This window comes from Prorops nasuta, unplaced genomic scaffold (genome assembly GCF_024137725.1).
Source record: "Prorops nasuta isolate Cenicafe-Biocafe unplaced genomic scaffold, Cenicafe_Pnas_1.2 PNAS00006, whole genome shotgun sequence".
Taxonomy (NCBI): domain Eukaryota; kingdom Metazoa; phylum Arthropoda; class Insecta; order Hymenoptera; family Bethylidae; genus Prorops; species Prorops nasuta.
The window spans coordinates 4,608,390-4,630,749 of record NW_027116803.1 but is presented as its reverse complement, the minus strand read 5'-3'; the positions used below and the strand labels follow the sequence as shown (position 1 = coordinate 4,630,749).

General features: G+C 37.9%; 1 protein-coding gene across 3 annotated transcripts in view; it reads left to right on the top strand.

Moving 5' to 3' along the window:
* The window catches only part of LOC136774351 (lachesin-like), a 159,039-nt gene extending 137,862 nt beyond the window's left edge, over nt 1-21,177 (top strand). For all 3 annotated transcript variants that reach the window (XM_066728586.1, XM_066728587.1, XM_066728585.1), the window contains one exon: nt 12,664-21,177. In XM_066728586.1, coding sequence (XP_066584683.1) covers nt 12,664-12,773 — 110 coding nt within the window. In that variant the 3' untranslated portion in view covers nt 12,774-21,177. The remainder of the gene's footprint in view (nt 1-12,663) is intronic.
* Nucleotides 21,178-22,360: the final 1,183 nt, after the last annotated feature.

Below are 22,360 nucleotides of genomic sequence, written 5' to 3'. Positions count from 1 at the left end.
AGATAGCATAAGCCCTATAACTTTGGTAGAAGAAGCACGAGGTGGGTTGCAAAAGCGGTCCACGTATTCGCTATATCCTCACCTTTACCCGCACAGCTATTTGGACCTTCCGCTCTCTCTCTACAAAGCAAAATTATCCGTGTTATACATACTGTCCGTGTGTACACACATTCTCCATACTTCCTTCCCTCAATTACAGTTACAATTTGCTCAGGGACAGAACTTAATTATACAATAACATCCGGCATGCGGAAATCATTAGTAAGGAATATACTATACTATATATATATATATATATATATATACCGCAGATTCTTGGCAAAAAGTACCTGTAGTAAAATACAGCAAATCTTCAACGAAGCTCCAGTTTAATCGATTTTTTTTCTGCACAAATCAAAGAAGGATTTATGGAAACTTATAAAGCAAAGGATCAAGGGATTCAGCACAATAGTTCTTTATTCGATGTAGTTTTAGTCAGTATGCTAGAAACATTCAAAGTTCGAAGTAATCCTTCGCTATCTCCTGGGGCCTTTATGCCTGCTTATAAACTCTAGTCTCCTGAGTGGCTAATCGCCAGGACTTAAGGCCACCAAACTAATGCCCATCAGTTCGAGCCTGGTAACTAAATCACTTTCTTCTACGATGCTCTAATTAATATATCCTTGTATCAACGCTAACATAAATTATGAAAATTCATTAAGAGCCAATTCACGTGTTTTGCCACCTAAATTCCAACCGGATATCACACCTCCAACTCTACAACGATCTAAGATCGTAGAGTTCAAGTTTCTGTATCTATCTCGACAGACGTTAATTATTGAAAGCTATCTCGTAAGATTCGTTGTGTTTCAAATCAACAAGGAGGTTGTTCGAAACGAGTCGTAAGCACGTTTCGTGTCAGCTGTGCAACGTGCGATACATGCAAGTTTTTCTTTGTTTTTTCTTTTTTTTTTTTGTTTGGCTCGTCGGTTTTTTTCCGACGAAACGTGAGCGAAGCCCGTCCGTAAAAAGCACAGCACAAACGCTCCATTATTCTTCTTCTCCCGGCGCGCGGATTACGACGCTGCTTTGCGTGCAATTACACGCACCGGCCTCTATATGCTCCAACATTCTCCAGTCTACCTACAATTATCCTCACTTGTATTCCCCTTATTTTGTCCATTTACTCTCCTCTTATCCTTCTCTCTACACTTTCAACGCTTCCCCTGCTTCTCCTTCACCCCCTCCCCCCTTCCATAAAATTTTCCTCGTAGCATCCTCCGCACCAAATACTACCTCATTGTCCTACTTTTATGAGAATTGATTTGCACTCGCGTATACATTTTTCCAAACAGATTGCAATTGATCTCACATCGACTCTTTAATGCAATTTCCAATCGTCTCTCGAATCTAGTCGAGATTTGACCAATTTTTGATCTATTTATTGCGTTTATTACGCCTCGGTCCGAGAAAGTTAAATTAAATATTGGAGGGGGCTTGTGAAAAATGGAGGTGGTCGTTTCCAATAACCGTGAACACGAGATCAAGCGTATAATATTTGATGGTTATATATGCAGCAAATTATCCGACGCATTACTTGGCTTTTTTACTCCCATTGATAATTTATTCAAGAACTGAAAACGCTTTCCAACCGTGACGCGACTTGGATGTACGGCACACATTATACGCGAGCCTGCGGTTATATTTCTTTGGTCCTTTTTTCATGAAATATGTGTGAAACTAGCCTGTGAAAAATGCACCACAAACGCTCCATTGAGAATAATTCACACTGCGCGCACAGCGTCATGATACAAAATTCATCGTACAAAAAAAAAGAGAGAAAAAATGTTGTTCTATTTAACTAAATCTGCGAGCAGAATTTTTCAAACAGATATTTACCGCATGCATAATATGAAGAGACGCGCTATACACTTTTCATTGTGCTAACTATTCATTCAGCAGCGAGTACAAATTTCCTGTCCCGTATATTTACTTGAATCTCATCTGCCTAAAATATTGCACCGGCTGAATGCAAAAACAAAAATAATATTTGAAAGCCTTTTAGCATCAGTAAGATTTTATTCGACGTGGCTTAGCAAAATGCAATAGTGCAATTTTTACGAGCTTTCGAATGGCCAGCTTCTTATAAAGACCAAACTTGGTTGAAAAAGGAGACCATGAAATTTCTAGTTAGTCTGAAAACGATTTTCATTCGGTAATGCATTATCGCTGCATGGAGACTAGTCGCGAAATAAAAATGTGACGATCGGATGTACGGCTAGACCAAGAACGTAACTGCGCCAATAAATTATGTGTAATATCGTTGTGAGAGAGTGGGGCGCTACGAAAATTTATATCCCAAGCCGTCGGAAACTTTAAGTAACGATGACAGGCGATCTCAGAAATCGATTGGGAATACGCTCCTACTATGGTCTCTCCCATACGAAAAGTATACCTTTAATTCGTTTCCTTTTAACGTGCTCTTCTATTATATTAGCCAACTACCCCCGTTACATTGATGATTAGATCAATTAACTCTCGCTATAAATATATATGTGTAAACTATATAGCACATAGTCCCCTAGTAATGTTTGCCTACTGCACTAAATTAACACTGCTGTGTAAATAGAGGAATTTACACATCAACAAAGTTACTCCTCTCACCATCATCTCATTGTTATTATATACTTTAGCAGATCGATAATTGCAAATGCAGTAATTCGACTATCGGCTATCGCATAACCACTGTAAAAAATTTTAATATCCCTCCGCGTCATAAAGACGATAATATTCCGAGCACCTCGGGTTTGACTATAAAAAACATTTCCTTTTCCATAAAATCTTTAATACCACATTCCATATCAAAATAAAATGTAATCCTTAACTCTGGATTTCAAGGAACGTATTAAACTATGATTGAATAAAAACGCGAGTGTATTTATCAGAGCACGAGTTCTATCAGTTTCTTGGAATAAAATATGAGACTTTTGAAAATTATTGTTTGATTAAAATTAGTTTGTTGATACGAGAGCTACTCGTATATTTTGTCGCATCGTGAAGAGCGCATTATTCGCACTATCACAGGGATCGCAAGCACGCAAGCCTAAAAAATATTTCTTCCATTCTTCATGCTGCTGCTCTCAGCACACCTTTTGCATGCTCTAGCCGGAGAAGAATGTTTCCTCCAGACTTCCCCTGCTAGCTTAACAGGGTATAAGCCGTCGCGCTGGCTCGGATACACTGCGGTTTTCGGAGTCCTCCAACGCTATCTGTATCCATAAAAAATGTAAGCCCAACCCAGCAGCAGCAGCACCAGCAGCACTATAGTACCAGCAGCACCAACATCCAGAAGATCCCATCCGCTCCTCTCCTAAAGCAATAACACTGACTCTCAAGATCCGAATTTTCATGCATACGATATAAAGTATAAACGGCTTTCTGTAAAACGTCCTTCTACCAAATTCGGCTTGCCTGCTTTGCTGCCACACGGCCTCTGTCCAATCTTCTCTCAACTGGCTCATTGTATGTACGCTCTCGTGCGTTCTCCCTCGCTGCAACAACGAGATATCCAAATACCATGCTCAGTAGCAAATATACCCTTAAAAGTAATGCTTCCAGTACAATCTTAAAGATACTAAGTGGCATTATTACTCTCTTCAATATCATTCACCCCATTTTAGTCCTTCCGGATAACATCCATTATCCCTATTTTGTTATTTTTCCTCTTTCTTATTTCAAATACCTCCAGAATAAGGGAATCCAATAAGAATGGAAGGTAAAGGAATTTGATAAAAATATGGAGGAGGGGACGAAAGCAAGACATGGTAAATGGTGTAGAAAATCATCTGGCTACCACGCTGGTCATTTTCCTGTCTTCTGCTCGGCCAGGCAGATCTCTAGCAGAAGAAATTTCTCTAAAGTCAATATTGATCGTCCAATTTCTGCGCGCTGTGATATGAACTGTATGTCATTTGCCGAGTTCATTTTACCCTAACGATTGGCTACTGTAACTCTCCCACTCCTATTCAACTTTGAATCAGCGTCTATATTTCTGTACATTGTACCCAATTCACGCGTGTATTTCTTTCTTCTTATCTTTTTTTCTTCAAATTAACTTAGCTTCGTCTTATTCGAAAATCAACCATATGATTTCTTGACTCTACTCAGCGAGGCAATGGTTCCTCGGTTTTGTTCGGTTCATAGCAAAAATTCAGTAGTCTACGTATCAGCATTATATTTTTTATATCAATAGATAATATATTTTTTTATAGATTGTTGCATTTCGTGGAACCAGAATTTTCACCTTATTATATACGATTGAAATCAAGCCTCTTTTACTCAAATCTCGTAAACTATTGTTTATTGTTTTGCTAATTAAATGGTAAAGATTAATGAATCTGAGACAAAGGGATGATTATCGAATAAAGAAAATTTAACAGTGTTGTTAGTATCACGGAATAATGACGTGTATCGACAGTAGTTAAACTGACGAAATAAACTGCGAAGAATCCGAGAACAAAAGGAAACAGGATGAAATGTGAGATACCTCCTGTGGTCCATCGGCTACAATGTACAGAGGCAAACTTTCAGTGAACCTCCGTGTCACTTTGACCACCCAACTGTAGGATGTTTCTACGCCTTAGGCATCACTTAGCAAATTTATCGACTAGCTCTCCTCAAATACACGTATTTTTCCTGCTAGAGCTATCTCTTTCTCAAAATCTACGTAACTCGAAGCTGTAATTTTGTAGAGATACCCAATTGTCATTAGAGATAATTTATTCCAAGACCCCCCCAAAAGTTAATGAAAATGGATGTAGTGATAATTACATACTCCGAAAGCACAACTAATTAAGAATGAAGGAACAAGAACGCAATTAGCGTTTAAATAATCAAATGATAGATATTCAATGATAAAAATAGGATTTTGTTGTTTTTCAATTAAGCTAAATCAGCTTCCATAGAAGCCGGATGAAATAGAAATAATTTTCTGCATACAATAGTAGTGACTTGCTCGCATCTGCGCTGAACAGAGACGACAAATGCATTCAGAGCTTCCAATGTTTATTGTCAATCGTGAAAATGAGGGGCAGGATGTATCAAATACGAATTGATTTTCAGTTAATCTCGATATTTTGTCAAAGCTTAATGATGATCATCGTTGGTAACATCACCGCTGTTCAGCCACGTAATGGAATTTCAATTAACCGAAATTGCCCGATGACATTGGTCATTCATAAAATATAAATGTATCGATAAAATTGGCCCAAAGGCTTGTACAGTCGAAAATCAGATTAATTCTAGTTAGTTAGAATTTCGTTGTTTTCATATTTGTAGAATGGGGAAAAAATTCAATTTGGCAAAACTGGATAGTACATATGAAGGTATATGCCTGGCTGATCTGAAAAAGGAATTTTTTACTCTAACAAATGCTTTTAGTGATACGAGACTAAACTTTATGGACGATATATATTTTATATTCTGTGCAATGGCCTTATCACGCCACAAGCACAACGTGAGGGATCAAGTGACGTAAATACGCTCAAAATTATTTGATCCGGAGAATACATCATTTGCCCATTTCATTGTATATCAACAGCCCCATCAACTAGGATAACAAAATTATTAAACTTTTCCATAAAGTTGATAACGGTGCTCGTGATATCCCATATATTCTATTGCGAATTGCAGATTTTCTTTTAAAATGCACATAATGCAATGTAATAACTTTTATCATACATTCCTGTATTTTTCTTCTCTCGCCACACGTTTATTCCTCGTTTTCCTCTTGTAACCGCTCGACATTACTGGAATGTTCTTGCCTAGTTGCCACATCTCTCTATTTATCTTGCTGTATTCTCCAATGCACGCTTAATGTAGTAAATTGCAATATTGCGAGAGCAATGCTAATGTCTGCACTTAGGTAGGCGGTCCCCAAACGCACACACACACACAGAAAGCTGCTTGAGACTGTCTCTTTCCTCTTTATAGCGGAAACCGTTGACTGTTATGCGAATATTCTATTCGAAACTTCTCCTCTTATAAATTGAAGCCATAACCTGATTCGATAACAGTTTTCACAAAAGTAATTAGCGAAATAGTTGCTTTCTTAGGTGTAAATCTTAAATGTTCGGCTAATATAAGTCAGAGTTCAGGGTGGCGCTTTAACCAAATCTGCCAAATAGCGGAGAAGTCAAACGTCTAGCTTGATACGCGCATAGAAGCTTCCGAGAACATAATTTGTCGGTTCAAAATCAGAACAAATCAACACCCGTAAAACTTGCAATCCTCCTTTTATCGCTATTACTCATTTTGCCATAATTCTCCAGGACAACATTGCTGTGATTGAATACCCGTTTGAAGTACGTTACTAATAGACCTGTGATTAACAATATTTGCGATCAACTCATTGAAATCTCACTTTCATTGTTTGCGTTATCATTATTGCCATATTTACTATGTAAGTACGCTATGTCTCCTATGCCTTTTAATCATCCTTTAAAATCAACAGTATTGGGAAATTGCTAAGCCGTAAATTCTATCGAGATAATGAAAATGTTAGGTAAGTGTGAGAACGTAATATGACCAATTAAAAAATCCGGGCAACCGTGGAAGTGTTGAATTTTGATTGACGGATCTCGCAATTAGTTTTTTCTTCTTCTCAGTGTTCATTTATCGTGTCAAAAGATGCATTTCAACTGTTAGCCGAGTAACGAATAATTTTTAACGCATGAGTGCTCTATGTTGGTTCATCCACTGTATGATCATACAACTCAGCTGCTTCGAAACACGATGCGCTTAAATTCCAGAATTAGAAGATTATCCAAAATAAAATCTCTTGACCGCGCGAGCAACGTTAAATTACAGCACCAAACCATATAGATAGATCATTTCCTATCGCAGTTGCCTTTCACTTTGTTCTATTATTTCCCTCAATTTATTAATCCAAATTACACAATTTCCCTAATATAAAACTTTTCTCATTCAATCTCGATGAAATATAATAATATACATGTACCGTTGTGATGCAAAATGCTAATTTGCAACATTATCTTGATTATTTCTTAATTAGTCATTTGATATGAATCTAAGTGAGTGAAAATAGCTAAAGAGAAACTTGAAGAGTAAAACTATGGCTTTTATCGCGTGTGCATAATAGTTTCGAATCAAAAGGCGTTGGACTAACTTTGAAAGGAGACAGAGTTAAAGCGGGAAACCGTCATCTCGATTGCCACTTACTGCCCGGCGCGTCTTTTGGAACGTAGAAAGGCTTCTTCAGCTAGCCCGAGTTTAAGGGGGAGGATGGGAGTAGAGGAATGCGGGAAAAACCATGCAAAGTGGCCTTGTTGAGTTTTGGGTGCTGGTTTTACGCAGTGACTATTCGTCGAGTGGCCAGACTTTCTACAGCTACACTTTTCCATCCTAACTTTCCCTATATACCTACTCTTATATTACGCGCATTTCTCTCCCATGCTATTTTATCTTTTTATTTCTTCTAATTTCTCCCTCTCTCTTATACACACGTACACTTTTTTTTAATATCAAAAATAGAGATGGAAAAACCATAATAAGGATGGATGTTCACTGTTCTTAATAAAATAACCACCGAGCATGTTGTCGTACATATATACACATACAATGTTGCTGCATAAAGGGAAAGAGAAGTTTAGTCTCCACCCTGCAGTACTCAACTGACAAGCCACGGTTATGATAAATGATGAAACAGTGTGCGGCGCAAGAAAGAAATATTAGTCTTTCGCGTCGCAGATTATCGCGGTAGGAATTTATTAAGTGTATCCTGACGGGCCAGCGACTCTGTCGCCTCACGTTAAATATTACGTCTGTCCGAGTGCATGTCCTCCATCTACCCTCGAATCCTTTTCGGCTAAAAAGGCTCACCGGGAATCCCTCGCGTCCCTCTGCGCGATTTCCCAGGACGCACTGAGCGAGCCGCGTCCTGCCGACATTTATTCGCGTCACATAGCAAAAGAAAAACGGCTGCTCGGCCCCATAGAAAAAAAAACACAACGAGATACCCGACATTATTAGCCTGCCACTTCGTAAAGCTTACCCTGCAGTATCGCCCTTTACGCTAAGTATTTTTGCTTTCCCAGCAAATCGTCTATGGCCAAACTGGATTTTTTAATTTTTCTCTTTTTTTTTTAATTATAATAAAAATTTCTGTTACACCAATAAAGTATGATAAAGTTTTTATTAAAAATCCCCTGTGAGTACCCGAATATATATTGTTCCAAAAATTGTTACTAGTACCGAATGGCTCTAACAATTTTTCACGGAAGACTTTACGTGGAATAATTTAATGTAAGGTTTTCTGCGCATTCAAGCATTTGATCAAATAACGTACGTTTATTTGGAAAAGAAGGTAGTCCGTTGTTATAAACAGTATAATACACATTAGGTAATTGCTCGTGCCTTTACAACCTACATCCACCTCCACAGCCCTATATATACTCATTTTTCCAACCCCCTCTCTTTCCCTCCCCGTATTGCTTAACTCAAAAGTCTTGAACCGTTGAAGAATGGTCAACGGGCAACCCTCGGTAGTCTTCCGTGCAATTTCCCTAGGCACTTGGTAAACTTACATATATGTGTATATACACATAAATTTCTATATACTTTCTACATATACAAACACCGAGATACAAATGCCGTGTTTAGCCACAGAGTTCTATGTACTACTCTAATGTAAGAGGGTAGTGAGCCAATGGAGAGTGATAAATGAATTCTTGGATGATGGGGATAGAGTATAGCAGCTACGGAAAGGTCCGATCTTCGCCTTGTATACTACTTCACCAAGGAAAAGAGTAAAGACCCCTTAGGGATAGCTAGGGAAAAGACACACAAGGCTCTCTCTCTCTCTCTCTCTCTCTCTAGAAACCGGTTCAGTTACACCGTTCATTTCACTACAATTTCACAGATACATGTTTCCATTTTGATAAACCTCGCACTCAACCAGATTTATGAGAGCATTAGTCCAATTAGCCAACTTGTATACCAAACTACTTACGTCTACTCACACAGTGATTCATCATTACAGTTAATCATTTTCTGAGAAACGTGTCTTATTTGACAGTAGAATACGTAACTCGGTATTGCTTTGCTGTGGCTTTTCCTTACTCGTGTTTTCTCTCGTATCTACCCTACAGGCATACCCTTACCTCTTAAAACACATTGCTATTGCGTCAAATACTTCTTAATTAAATGAACTTCTATCAGTAAACCTGGTACATAGACAGATACCTAAAGAGGCACTTTGTTTATTTTCGTCGAACCAATTATAACATTGAAAAAATTACTTTTTCATCTTCTTCACCAATATTTATATTCGCTGTATTTACCAACTGCCAAAATAAAGTTTTATTAGTGAGTGTACCGAATAAATAAATTTGCCTGGTAGATATACAAACGCAACTTTTACTATAATTAGTATAGAAACCATGTGTGGAAATTGTTAATTAATAGATGGTCTTTGTTATTGTAATGTAAAAGTAACTGGTGAAAAGCTACCGTTTATTACCTATGGGGTAAATAGAGTTGGTTTTTCCACTGCAAATTGCACTGTAATTTCTACTAAAATAAAGTGATTCTCAACGGATCAGAGAAATTGCAAGAGTAGCGAGTGATGGGCGTATCGCGAGAGATTGCTGTACTACCTTTTAACAATTCGATATAGTCTGCTTATATATTTTCCAATCAGTCTGTCCTCTTTCATTGCTCGTGTGAAACTGTGCGTGTTGCTATTAATTAAAATCGATGGGCTCTCCCCCACTTTGATTTAGAGCACCGTTATACAATTATAACAAACGAATTATCAAATCAATAATACTAACTTGGCAGCATCAATTGTTTCCGGGATAAATTGGGCAGATTTAATAAATAGGTCGCGTCGTAAGAAGATTTTTCTCGGTAGAATTTCGAGTGATCGCAGACTATTCTTAACGACGTTGAATGAACTCGAAAGCCAATCGATATACCTATAATATAGGAGATGCCGAGCGAGAACGGAGAATGTCAAAATCGGAGGCGCCTGTCAATTTCGTGACACTGCATTAAAATTCACCCACGCGTTCTTCTCCGATTTAGGCAGCTCCTCCAGACGTCATTGCTTTCCATCCCTCGTCCACTGCCACCTCCCACCTCCCCTCCTCCCTTTTCCAACTAGCTTACTTTGCGTCAAGTAAGCACAGTCTCATTTCGTATTCCAGGACAGTAAATCTACCGACCAAAATAACAACAGAGCTGCCAATAACCACCGTTCTTCACGCCTTATGTGTCTCCTTGAAAAATCTTTTGCCACGGTACGTCAAAAGCGAGTTAACGAAATTCTGCAGAGATCCCTCCGTTTATTTCATCCAGCACAATTATACCCGTAATCAGCGTCGTTACTTTTGACATGGTCCTTCGGGAGGTGTAGAAAAATAAGTAGAATTCGTTCGACGAGCATACGGAACTAGTTCTTGCAATTTTGTAGATGATTGGCAGTCTCGATATTTCATGGGGAGAACGTGAACGTACGAGCGGGGCCATTTTATTTTGCGACACAATGCTTGACTCCTCGTCGTCCATGCGACCTGACATATTGGACGTGATAGCGAGTAATTCGTTATGGGTCGTCCACGCTAGCAACCCGTTTGCTCGTCCCTTCTCGACTAGAAACGACCAATATATTTTCCCTCGTGTGCTCTATGCAATTCACACCAAGATACACCGAACCATGCGAAACCGCGAACAGATCCCCGATAAATCAGTCGAAAATGCAAATAAAATCTTGCAAGAGGTATCTTTGCTCCCGACTACCCCGCTCGCGTTTCCCCTATAATTCTGCTTCCCTCGTATTTTTCCCCCATTGTCTTATCTGCTAACTTTTCTCCCTATCCAAACATCTCATTAAAAATTCCATCAAGTCCAGTTTGCTTATTCGCCTGATTAACGTCAGCATTAATTCGTCCTGGTGCACCTATATCAATGATACAATCCATTTTTGGCAAATAATTGTTATTTTCAATAATGCAAAGTAAACAGGGAATGTGCATAAAGTATATATTTATATCCGTAAAGTTTTTTATCCTTGAATACTCTCAAGTTCTCCCTCTCTTTCTCTCCTTACGCACATATATATATATATATATATATATGTGTGTGTGTGTACAGACTACTTTGCAGAGCAAGAAGGTTTTTCTTTTCGAAATCGGAAAAGAAAGTTAGGTAAAGTAGTAAATGGTTGTGCAAAGCCGCAAATGTCGCGTTCCCCCGTAGCCTGGCGGCTTCGTCACCAAAGTTCTCTCTAGTATTCGCAGACGTCCCGTCGAAGGGTTGCGAAATCAAAGTTACCAAGGTGCTACGGTGGTATTGCGCTGGATTACCTGTCAGTTTGACAGCAAGTCGCTCGAATTTCAGTTTATACGTGCTTCCAGCATAACGCACTCTATATGTATTTGAGATACTGGGGAATTCGAAATATATAAAGATCTATCGTAATGGATCTTGGATGCAGTCGAGGAGCGAGAGCTGTGATCGAAAGAAAGAATTTTTCACGCCCAGATTCTTCATTGATCTTATTACACTTTAAATAAGCTTTGCAAAATGTTCTTTTTATATAAAAATACAAAATATATTCCACCCAAACTTTCAATAGCGATATATATGTATATATATATATATATATACTTATTGCAACAATAAATTGTTTCATATAATAATTTGTTCAATAAAAGGGGATACGAGAAAATCTGCTCGACTTTATTAAATAACTTCGCTTTAAAGATTTTGCTTTATACGGTATTTTTCCTAAGAACCTAATGCTTATAAAATTTTATTCTTCTACAATCGCAGAAAGAGCACGGTAGTTTCTCCAACGTTGCTCTATCGGAAAGAAATAAAAATCGCGGAACACTGTAAAACAAAGATTACAGGTCCCCGCGATTTTACTGCAACAATGTATGTATTACACTCTATATGGTATGGTCAATGTGTTAGTTTATACGAAAGTGCAAAAATTACTGAGCTCCGCTTTATCCACCGCAGATTGCACAATAAAAGTATAGCTTAGAGATACTATATAGAAATAACTGGTCCACTGTGCAGAAAGCAGCTGGATTTTGAAATGGAGCGCTGCGAATCGGAGGGGAAAAAATCGTATAATCCTTAATATATACAGGTATATAGATATATAAGTTTAGCTCGGGTCAGAATCAAGAGTGGCGTATCCAGGGAGACACACCCCCCGGGATTTTAGGCGAAAGTTTTGTTGGAAACTCTCGGTCCCGCTGATCATAGTTTTGCCTGTCAGGCCACAAGCAACCGGCGTATCAGCGTATTCATATGCACCTACACACACACACATGCGCATATACTTTTTAACATTTATATATTTCCACTTGCGATTGCACGCACGCGCAAATGATTGCACCAGGGAATACCAGTATTTTCATCTATCCGTCCGACAAAAAAGCGAGAGTACTACTGCATTCCTATATCTCCTCCATGTAGGAGTATAGGTACGTCCTTTTCTTGCACACGCACTGCCAGCAATATTTATAGTTGTATAAATGCGAGTGTACGAGAAAGCATATGTATGGTATAAGCATATATATATATATATATACGTATAGGCAAGATTTCTATGCAGCAGTGAGTAATGCGAGAACTACATTTCTGTTTCAGGAAGTGCATACATCATCAGATGGAGCGCGCCCCAACTGATGGTGGTAGCTGTGCAGTACATCCTCACGGGACCTTATATGCCTCCTTACGTGCCGCAGACTGCCAATTAAGACGTCACGCCGATACCCATGAACCTAAGGACACGCACGCACGCACACACTAAACGCATCGAGCAGCGCCATTGCGACAGTTATAGATGGCTAATGCATGACAACTTCTCCAAGACGACCTATATATAAAGTAAAACCAACGCGTCATTCGAAATTTTAACCCTGTCACTACACTCACACTCACATACAACATAAACACGCATATACATTCAGAATAACTTCCATCCAACGCACAAAACTGTAGCTTATACCATATATATATATATACTTGAAGAACCAGAGACGTATTGGCATCCTCTTCTATACCAAAGGGCCAACGATGAAAGTACTTACAGAATAAACTTGTATACATAAGATTGACTGATAATCTTTAGAAATAAGCGAGTGAAATTGTGCGCGATGCTGGAATCATTCCAAGGTAAGCATTGGACGAAACTGTATTGTACTTTTTACGTAATTATATCCAATTGATCAACCTCGTTAGATCGTGGTGATGGGGTACGAAGATTTCTAAACGGTTTACCAACTGACGCAAAAATCGTGATTGATCGATCGTCATTTTTCGTTTAACAATTCATAAAGGTGGACTAGATGGACACGTCTGAATAAACGATTTGATGTTACTTGAGGTTTGTACACGTATGAACCCTGTGGAATATAAATAGTATATAAATGTAGTTAGATAAATAGATAGGTAGATAGATAGATCGTTAACGAATGATGAGTTATTTATGAAAATATGTTGATCGTATCTGCTAATAAACTTTTGGGTCCATGTAAATATGCGGTAAATCGATTGAATTTATAATTAATTGCTGCTACACAGATGTGTCCATCGCTGTTCACCTATATAGGATGTCTAAAATGTGAAAATGGAAAATGTTATATCTCTGTTCGCTTAACTCGCTCGGCTAGGTGTCTTAACGTGTGATTTGCTAAATTGGTAAAATTATAAACGAAACACTGTATGCTTTACGTGGATGGAAAGCTGGTGTGCAATGTAAAAATAATTATACTAAAATTAATGCTTGTATCGAGAAATAATAAGAACGTCATGCTATAAGTTATAGTTTATATAAGAGGAAGATTAATACGTTTTTCTTTTGTGCTTTTTATTCGCTAACCCTTGATGAGTCATCTTCTACTATTTGTCTGTGATACAAACACCTATATGATTATGTTTTATAAGTATAGAGCATAAGAAACTTTCGTAATATATCGCATAGAAGAATCTCTTCGAGTGAAACAGGAGAGGAAACCCATTGATAATAGCAAGCGTGAAAAATGACAGTGGTATTAAGCGAATTCGAGAGATCTTGACGGGCAGCGTACAGTATCACGTTTGAGATAGGTATCCGAAGAGAAATCTCACTAGAAATAGCCTTAAGCTATGTTGGAGTGATTAGCTAATTGTTATAGACCCAGATTCCGGAATGCTGAATAATAGCTATCTGACCAATTACTTAATTCCGAAAACCCCAACCATTGAATTCCAAATCTAGCACAATCCAATCCAATTCTCAAATAGTGATTTATTGATCGTTTCCGCCCATACTGGGTTTATTTAATCTTTAGCGCGAAGTAAATATTAACATTGGTTAACATTTTATCATCAATTGTTCGATGTTTTTGTTTACACAAATTCTTCTTTCTATAATACGCTAAAAAAATGTAACAAAAAAATATATATCTATATTATACAATTTCAATCGTTCTAGTTGGCTCATTAGTGATTTGTTTGACTGGATGTAACGTTAGCGTAATCACGGAAAGACTCGGCTCGGAATGGCAGAGGTAATTGATGGCCGGTACGAGTATGTCAGCGCGTACACAGCGGCAGCGAATGTCTTTGGCGAATTGGCTGGAGAAAGCTCGCGTTTCGCGTCTGCTTTGAAAACGGCTGGTCACGCAATGCTACTCGCAGAAGCCAACGTTGAAAGTTTCGATCGCGCAAAGAGCTTCAATAAAGTATCATTCGTCCGGAAAGTCTCGTGAAAGAAAACTGGAAATTCGCCTGAAGGCAAGATTGAAAAGTTCCCTCTTGCCACTGGCGAGAAACGCGTGGCCTGTGAAAATGCACGGCTTTAAACATACCGCCCAGGGAATGGAAAACTTTGGTCTAGGAGCTTCATAAAGATACAACATCCGAGAAAACTCTTGTATCGATCAGGTGGGAAAAGAAAAACGTAAGGACGACTGCGGAGGGACTAAATTAATAGACAAAAGAACTCGGTATATATATATATATACCTTGTACACCCGACAAAAGTTTTCGTCTTTTCAAATATGTGTGCTTCCGATATACCCCCCCCCCCCCTCTATACTTCCCCCCTTTTTCATTTCTCCCAATTTCACTCGCGAAAACTTCACTTTCGCAGATACGAGCATGAATTGGAAACTCTCCGTACCCCAATGGCTTCCCATTTCACCCTCTTTTCGCGAACGTAGTTCATCGTCTTTTAATATACTACACGAGCTAAATCACATATGCGTGTACATCTGGGATTGCCCCAAACCTCGTCGTTACTTTTCCCCTCCCCTCTATTCCATTAAATTTTACAGTTCCAAATTACATTGTCACGATTCCGCTGCGAGCAAATACCGAGTAATTTCGAGAGACACGAGTATAGATATATACATATAGTTGAAAGGTAGTATTGATAATCTTGAGGCGCGTTTCGGAGAATTCCGAGCGAAATATCTGACGCCGATAATCGTATGCGTTTTGGACGCCCTTCCCCCCTAATCTATGTAGTCCTGCGCGAATATGGAATTATGTTAAGCGATGCATGAGCGACCACAGTTCTCGGTAAGCCAGCCGTAACAGAGATACTGCTCTCTCTCTGCAACGTCGTTACGCGAGGAAATAAACAGCCTCGGCCAATACACGCGTAACACACGCCACCTCACACCTACATTGTACATATACTATATATCTGTATAAGAATATGCAAAGAGCGACCATGTATGTTGCAACTATTCAATTATAGATCTATGTGTATCGCAGCGTAGTTCACGCGTACGCTGACGTATCCTGTGGCACGCGTTCGTCGCCTCTCTGAAAAGGATATTCAGCCAGCGAGGGCGCAATTTACGCGTGTATACGTGTACGCGCGCGCAACGCCATTTGCGATTAATAAGCAGAAAACGCGATAGTTACGCGCTACAATCCGCGATTACCGTCATTCGTCACTGGCCCAACGCATTTCCTTTGGTCCCCTCGCTTTTGTTAATCATTGCACTTGCGAAATAATTTTAACTCATCTTGTTATTATATAAAAATAGGTCTATTTTTTATTTAATTATATTTCAACTGTAGTTTATTTAATATCAAGCATTGTGCGCTTTGAAAAGGATATATATTCTGGGATTTATGTGTATGTATTACGTGCGCAGCAGCATTTGTGACTAATAAGCAGAAAACACGGTACTAACGCGGTGCAATCCACGGTTAACGTGAGTCGTCACTAGGTCAATGCATTTACGCTTTGGTATCCCCCCTTATTACTACAATACACTTGCAATGTATTTCTAAATTTATAGAATCAAATTATAAATATTTTTTTTTTATTTTGTTTCTTAAGTTACAATGATTTAATTATAGATCTTTGTGCAATACGAGATTATTGGAAATCATTACCGAGCCAATGCATTTTCTTTGCTATATCCTCTCTCACTACTATATGATACTTTGCATTTCATTAATAATAAATTAAACTCCAACTGTATCCAATTCCTTTTAATTCATATTTGTTTTGTTGCAGTTATTCAATTATAAATCTATATATAATTTTCCCGTTTATTAATTGATTCATATACAACACGCGTTACGTGTCCTGAAACAAATATTCAAGAAATTCAAGTGTATAAATATGCGTGCGCAGTAGCATCGGCGATTAATAAGGAGAAAACACGGTATTAACGCGGTGCAATCAGCGATTATCGTGATTCGTCGCTGGGCCAACGCGTTTCCTCCGGATTTCTCCCTTTACCACTATACGGGAAAACCTCCTCTATCGCATCGGTACTCCATCCCTAACCCCGCTTGTTACGATCCAAACAACACACGGCGCTACGCCAATTCTTTTTGATTTTTATTTGCAGCAGGTACGTGATTCCGTTTAAAAATTGTACCCACTACGCTAGAATTTTTACAATTAGCTAGCTCCACTCCCCAGCGTGTACGTGTTCGACAATGATTCACCGGTGACTCGATCGTTTCCAAATAGTCAAGCGGTTGGATGAGCTTCGATGATTTCCTCGAAAGGAATTTTTAAAGCTGTTAGAAAATTTGAGAGAAATATCAGCCCCTACAGTTATGGGGTTGCGAGGGGATTTTTATGGAAAAGGACGGTGAAAGGTATGTCTTTGCGGAATGGCATATCAATCATGGCGTATTTCAATGTACTTTCTGTCAAGTCCGCCGTAGCAAAGCTCTGTCCAAGCCAGGAACGGTGTTGTTAAGCGATGCTATACCAAGTGTCACACGGATGGGCTTGGATCCTGTTATACACAGGCTGTATCATCACTTTGCGATGTACTTGCGAGCTTTTCCCGCCTCGTTTAACACGGCCCATTCATAACAGGATGACGGCGGCAAAAGTATTGCCTAATATAACTTCGCCCATCCACTGTCAAACCACTGACAAACCATACAAGCCGGACTCGATTTAGCAGACTCGGGCACCCGTTCAATGCCCTTATTGTTCGACCTAAAACTGTCCACTGCACAAAAGCCATTGGTCTATACTTTCCCAGCCAGTCCCTGCTCATAATTGCCCGATTGATGCGACAAACTAGCTTGTTTCGGTTCAACCCCTCCAAACTGCTCCGATTACAATCTGGAAATGTTGCTATGGATTCCTCTCGAGCTCCGACCATTCGTACAGGTCGTTATACCCCGGCATAATTTAGTCGCTCGAATCGTTCGAGGATTCTTCGGTTGCATCGAATACGTAGCTTAAAAATACCGCTTTTATCGTTTTTGCATTACATCCATGCACTTCCGTTTCACGTATATACGCTTCGATCTCTTAACGGGACTCGCTATTAGCATACCGCTAAAATTTAGTAATCTGACATTGGACGTGAGATAAGGATTATCGATGGAGAAGATAATGTAATCAGGTATCGTTTCAATTTTATTCCAAGCAGGATTACGCGTAATTGCTTTTATGAGGGAGTAATTCGAGAAGAAGCCGTAATAACGTAAAGTGTCGCGCGTTTCATGGGACATGATATTCCTGACAGATTCGCTATCTCCGATTTAATAGCCAAGACGAGACTCGATAAGTATTGTCGGAGACCGTAACTCAAAAGGAAATCGTTCGTTAGCCAATACTTTTTCAACAAGCAGCTCATAATTGGTCGTCCGATACGATAAAGCTGCTGGATTCATCGCCACTATCGAGTTGATTCACCGGACACTCATATTATAGCAATCTTGTTAGGTGAGATATGAAGAAAAATATCTAAAGCTATAACACGGTATACCCTCGTTCGGTGCTGGATCACGAGAGATGAAAAAATATTGACTTGGATACTCTTATTAGTCCTTATAGCATGATAAATGGTTTTGATTAGCCTGATGAGGATACATCACTCGAGAATATCAGTAATATTAGTATGTATTATAGTATATAGATTACGATCGGTATATGCTCGTGGTGCGAATATTCGCTTATCGAGCATTTTTGCACAGAGATCTCAAATTCATTGGCTACGACGACACGTTTGATTGTGGAATTTTAACGAGGTATTTAAGAAGAACGTATATACGGCTTCATCAAAGGGGTAACAAACTCAAAAAATATTCTGTACAATAGTTTGAAGCGAACTTTTTACTTGCACAAACTCTGCCATATTTTATTTCACGTTTGTATCGAATTCCCCCCCCCCCCCCCCCACCTAGCTTTTCCTGATTTTCGAGATCTATGCCAGGCAGATGTTTCCAAATAAATATTGGAGCAGTATCGACAAGTAGAAGCAAGGGAGCAGTGTTTGCACGATCTAATCATCGATAGCTTAGCATCCTTTCTTGCTCGAAACTTATTTTTTACTCTTACCTCTCTTATTATTCTAGTTACCATATAGGTAAAGCAAAGCATGTAAAAGTGTACCTGAGAAAACATAATTTTAAGCTCGTTGTACAACGTCAAAAGATTCTGTCTCGTTATTTATTTACCGAGTACTGTATCAAGCATACGCATTTAAAATTGATCATCTTTTGTCACGACGTAAGGATGGAGCTTCGATTAAACATAAGACTAATCATAAACGAAATTGGTCGCTTTGACATTAATTGAATGATTAAATAAATGAATCACGAGTACTTATCACTGAAAGGCATCAAGAAAGCGAGTACAGCGCATGTACTGTTGGACAATTGGAGAAACAAGTTGAAAGTATTACCGCTTATACTTTAATGTATTATTGTGTAAAATGTTTGCGCAAGAGTTGCATGAAGTAAATAAGAGTCTCGGTGCTCAAATGACCTAAGGTTATAAATTTTACTGTTAATCACATGGACTGGAAAAATTGAAGATGGCGAATGGAAGGGGAAATACAAATTTGTAAAATCCCCTTAGATACGTCCCTGATCCGCTTCCACGTTCCTGAAGCACGGCTGAACGTGTATGCTGTAAGAGAATTGTACATAGCTAAATGTATAAACTTTGTTTCAGTTATTTGTATAAATATTATACATAAATATATATAAAATATACATAATGCAGCGTCCGGGTGCGAGTTAAGGCATATTCACATACAGTGTGCTTGGCACAAATTATTGAAATCTTTAATAAATATATATGAATGTACGAAGCACTCGGTGTAAACGAGCAGATTTAACCGAGTCCACTTGACGACAAAAAAAAGCAAAATTGGAATAGTATAATTTTTATACAATTTTAAATGCACGCTAGTTAAATGGTGCACATTCTTTTTTTACTTTAAGCAAATTTTCGCGCTGCTATAGACACAACGGTACTGCAATGTGAATTCTGCCTTAGCACAAAATTCAGATTGTAAGTCCTCCTCCCATTCACGATCATGGCCATAAATATATGTAAATAATTAAAATTATATGAAAAGTGCCAAAAACTCGCAGGCATAGCTGCGATTGTACACCAGTCGCAATGAGCATTATCATTTGTGAAATACAAGAAACAATGAAGCAAACCTTGATAGAAAAATTCCAAATTAGTTTTGTCTCTGAAACCTCAGTGTGTAATCATTTATACGCCACAGTTATTAGGATTTTACTTCTGTAGTAGATACGATACTGGAAATAAACTATAAATCTGTATTTATAGAGAATGAGAAGTTTAATGTGACATTTTTGATTGTAAAGAAACCCCCGGTATGCTTGTCTGTCCGAATTGTGTGCAGGATACTCGTAATAAGTCAAGATAAAATTGACGAATATTAATTGATAGAATACAGCAACGCTAACAAGTATTGATATTACAAACTAGACAATTCAGTGTGCTTTTCATTTTACGGGGATGAGCGTATCGCATTTCTACCCCTCAGATTTAGTCAATAAAGGCATACTTAAATGATAAAACAAGGAATTCATACCAGCATACGCGTTAAGAACATAAAGTATATAGTATATATATTATATATAAATAAATATAACGATGCATTAGTCTTTTGATTAAGATCTTTCTATTATATAGGCTTTCCATAAGAACACTTCACTGACTCCACGTTACTATACAATAAGTAGAAACGCTTTAAAATTTGCTTCATTTGACAAATTCGATAAACGTAGAAAGATCTTAAATCAAATGCAATAAATTTCCTCGCAAATCCTAAAGTTTGTAACGATTCCTTTATATCCCATCCCATCAACGAAAACTGTTATATGACGAATGTGCAAATACTATTGTAACTAATACTTGGTTGTACAAAGTTTGAAGAAATTCACAGCGAATAGCATTTCGGTTTTTTATTAATGTATATAATTATACACACAGTTTATACAGTAAGTTGTGGTCATACCCAAACCCAAACAAAGGAAACAGTACATTATTATAAACTTTATAAAAGCTTCGCATTCCTTTTTCTTAGAGGTACAAAAGCACAATGTATTAATAACAATAGATACATTTCGGTGCTTTTTACAAGGATAAGCTATCAGGTATACCTGGGGAGAACGTGTACAGTTTTTGCTATCGCTTATCGATCATGGAGTTTTATCTCACATTTTTTTAAACGCGGTACCGGTGTGTGGTCGCAAGACAAAAATTTTTGACATTCCTCGCCCCCTCTATATCATAATAATAATTTAAATGTTATCAAGCGTTACATGTAACCCAACTACGAACTGCGTTTTATTTACTTGTAAAGAAATTCAACTATATTGATTTATTACACGAATAGGTAATGTCAATTAAGAATAAATTCAACGCTAATTATTAATGCAGCATATCACTTATTGCCGCTCCTGAATCCACAATTCTCTTTTTTAAATTTTAATCGTACAAGAGTTTTCCTCGAATATAAAAAATAAACGTATGTGCTTCGTTAGTAGAAAAACAGAAAGGAAGAGAGAGAACGGAGGAAAAATTTACAAAGCTCGGTATTCTCAATTTAACACCCCATTTATAAACCAGCAATACCTACATAAACATCAATGTCTCCGTATACAGAATATTTCCATTAGTACAATTGAGAGCAGCGAATATTATTCCTCTTATAGATATCCCCACCATTCTCTTTTAGACATCCGGTGTTTTGCACTTTGTTTAAACAAATTATTTCGTACACTACATTTGAGTATATCAAGTGAGAAAAGTTTCGTGACTTAGTAAAATCGCTATTACTCAATAACTATTTCATTCATTACATGAGCGAATCTCTTTTTACTTTGCACTTATAGATAAACGGTCTGTGATTATTTAAACCTCGAATTTTTTATCAATTAAATATATATAGTACAGTGATCCTCGCTCCAAGGATAGATTGAAAAAGAAATAAAAATGCATTTCCTGTATGCATTCTATGAATTATTGTTAATTAAAATTAGATATGCAAATGTGAGTGTAACAGAGATGGAGTAAAAAAGAAAGATTAGGAAAATGATGGAGGAAAACATTTCTGTATGGGAAACATTCGTTTGCCTCCGACTATACATAATGCGTTTAATTGGCAATATCGATTTTTCACAATAGACGTACGTGCAGTCAATGCATTTACGCTTTCAACGTCTCGTCAATACCATTAAAACTTGTTAACTTTTCTATTACTGCGAATCTGGTCATCTTTTCTCTAATTCTAGGGAAACTCTTTTTATTCAACTATAACGAATATAAACATATACTTCCCCCATTCCTAGGAAAATTCTAATTCTAATATATATATACATATATACTTTCCGAATCAATTATTTGTTCAAGCTCACCAACGTTTTTCAGTCCCCAAATATGTATAGAGTTTCTTTACTGTGACCTCGAATCCGAATTTCTGGAACAGTCTTAAATATAAGCTTAATATTAAAAATGTGATATTTACATTGACCTGGAAGTGGGGCTATAGTTGATGGAAATCAATTGAAAGAGGCAAATTTAGCGAACGCGACA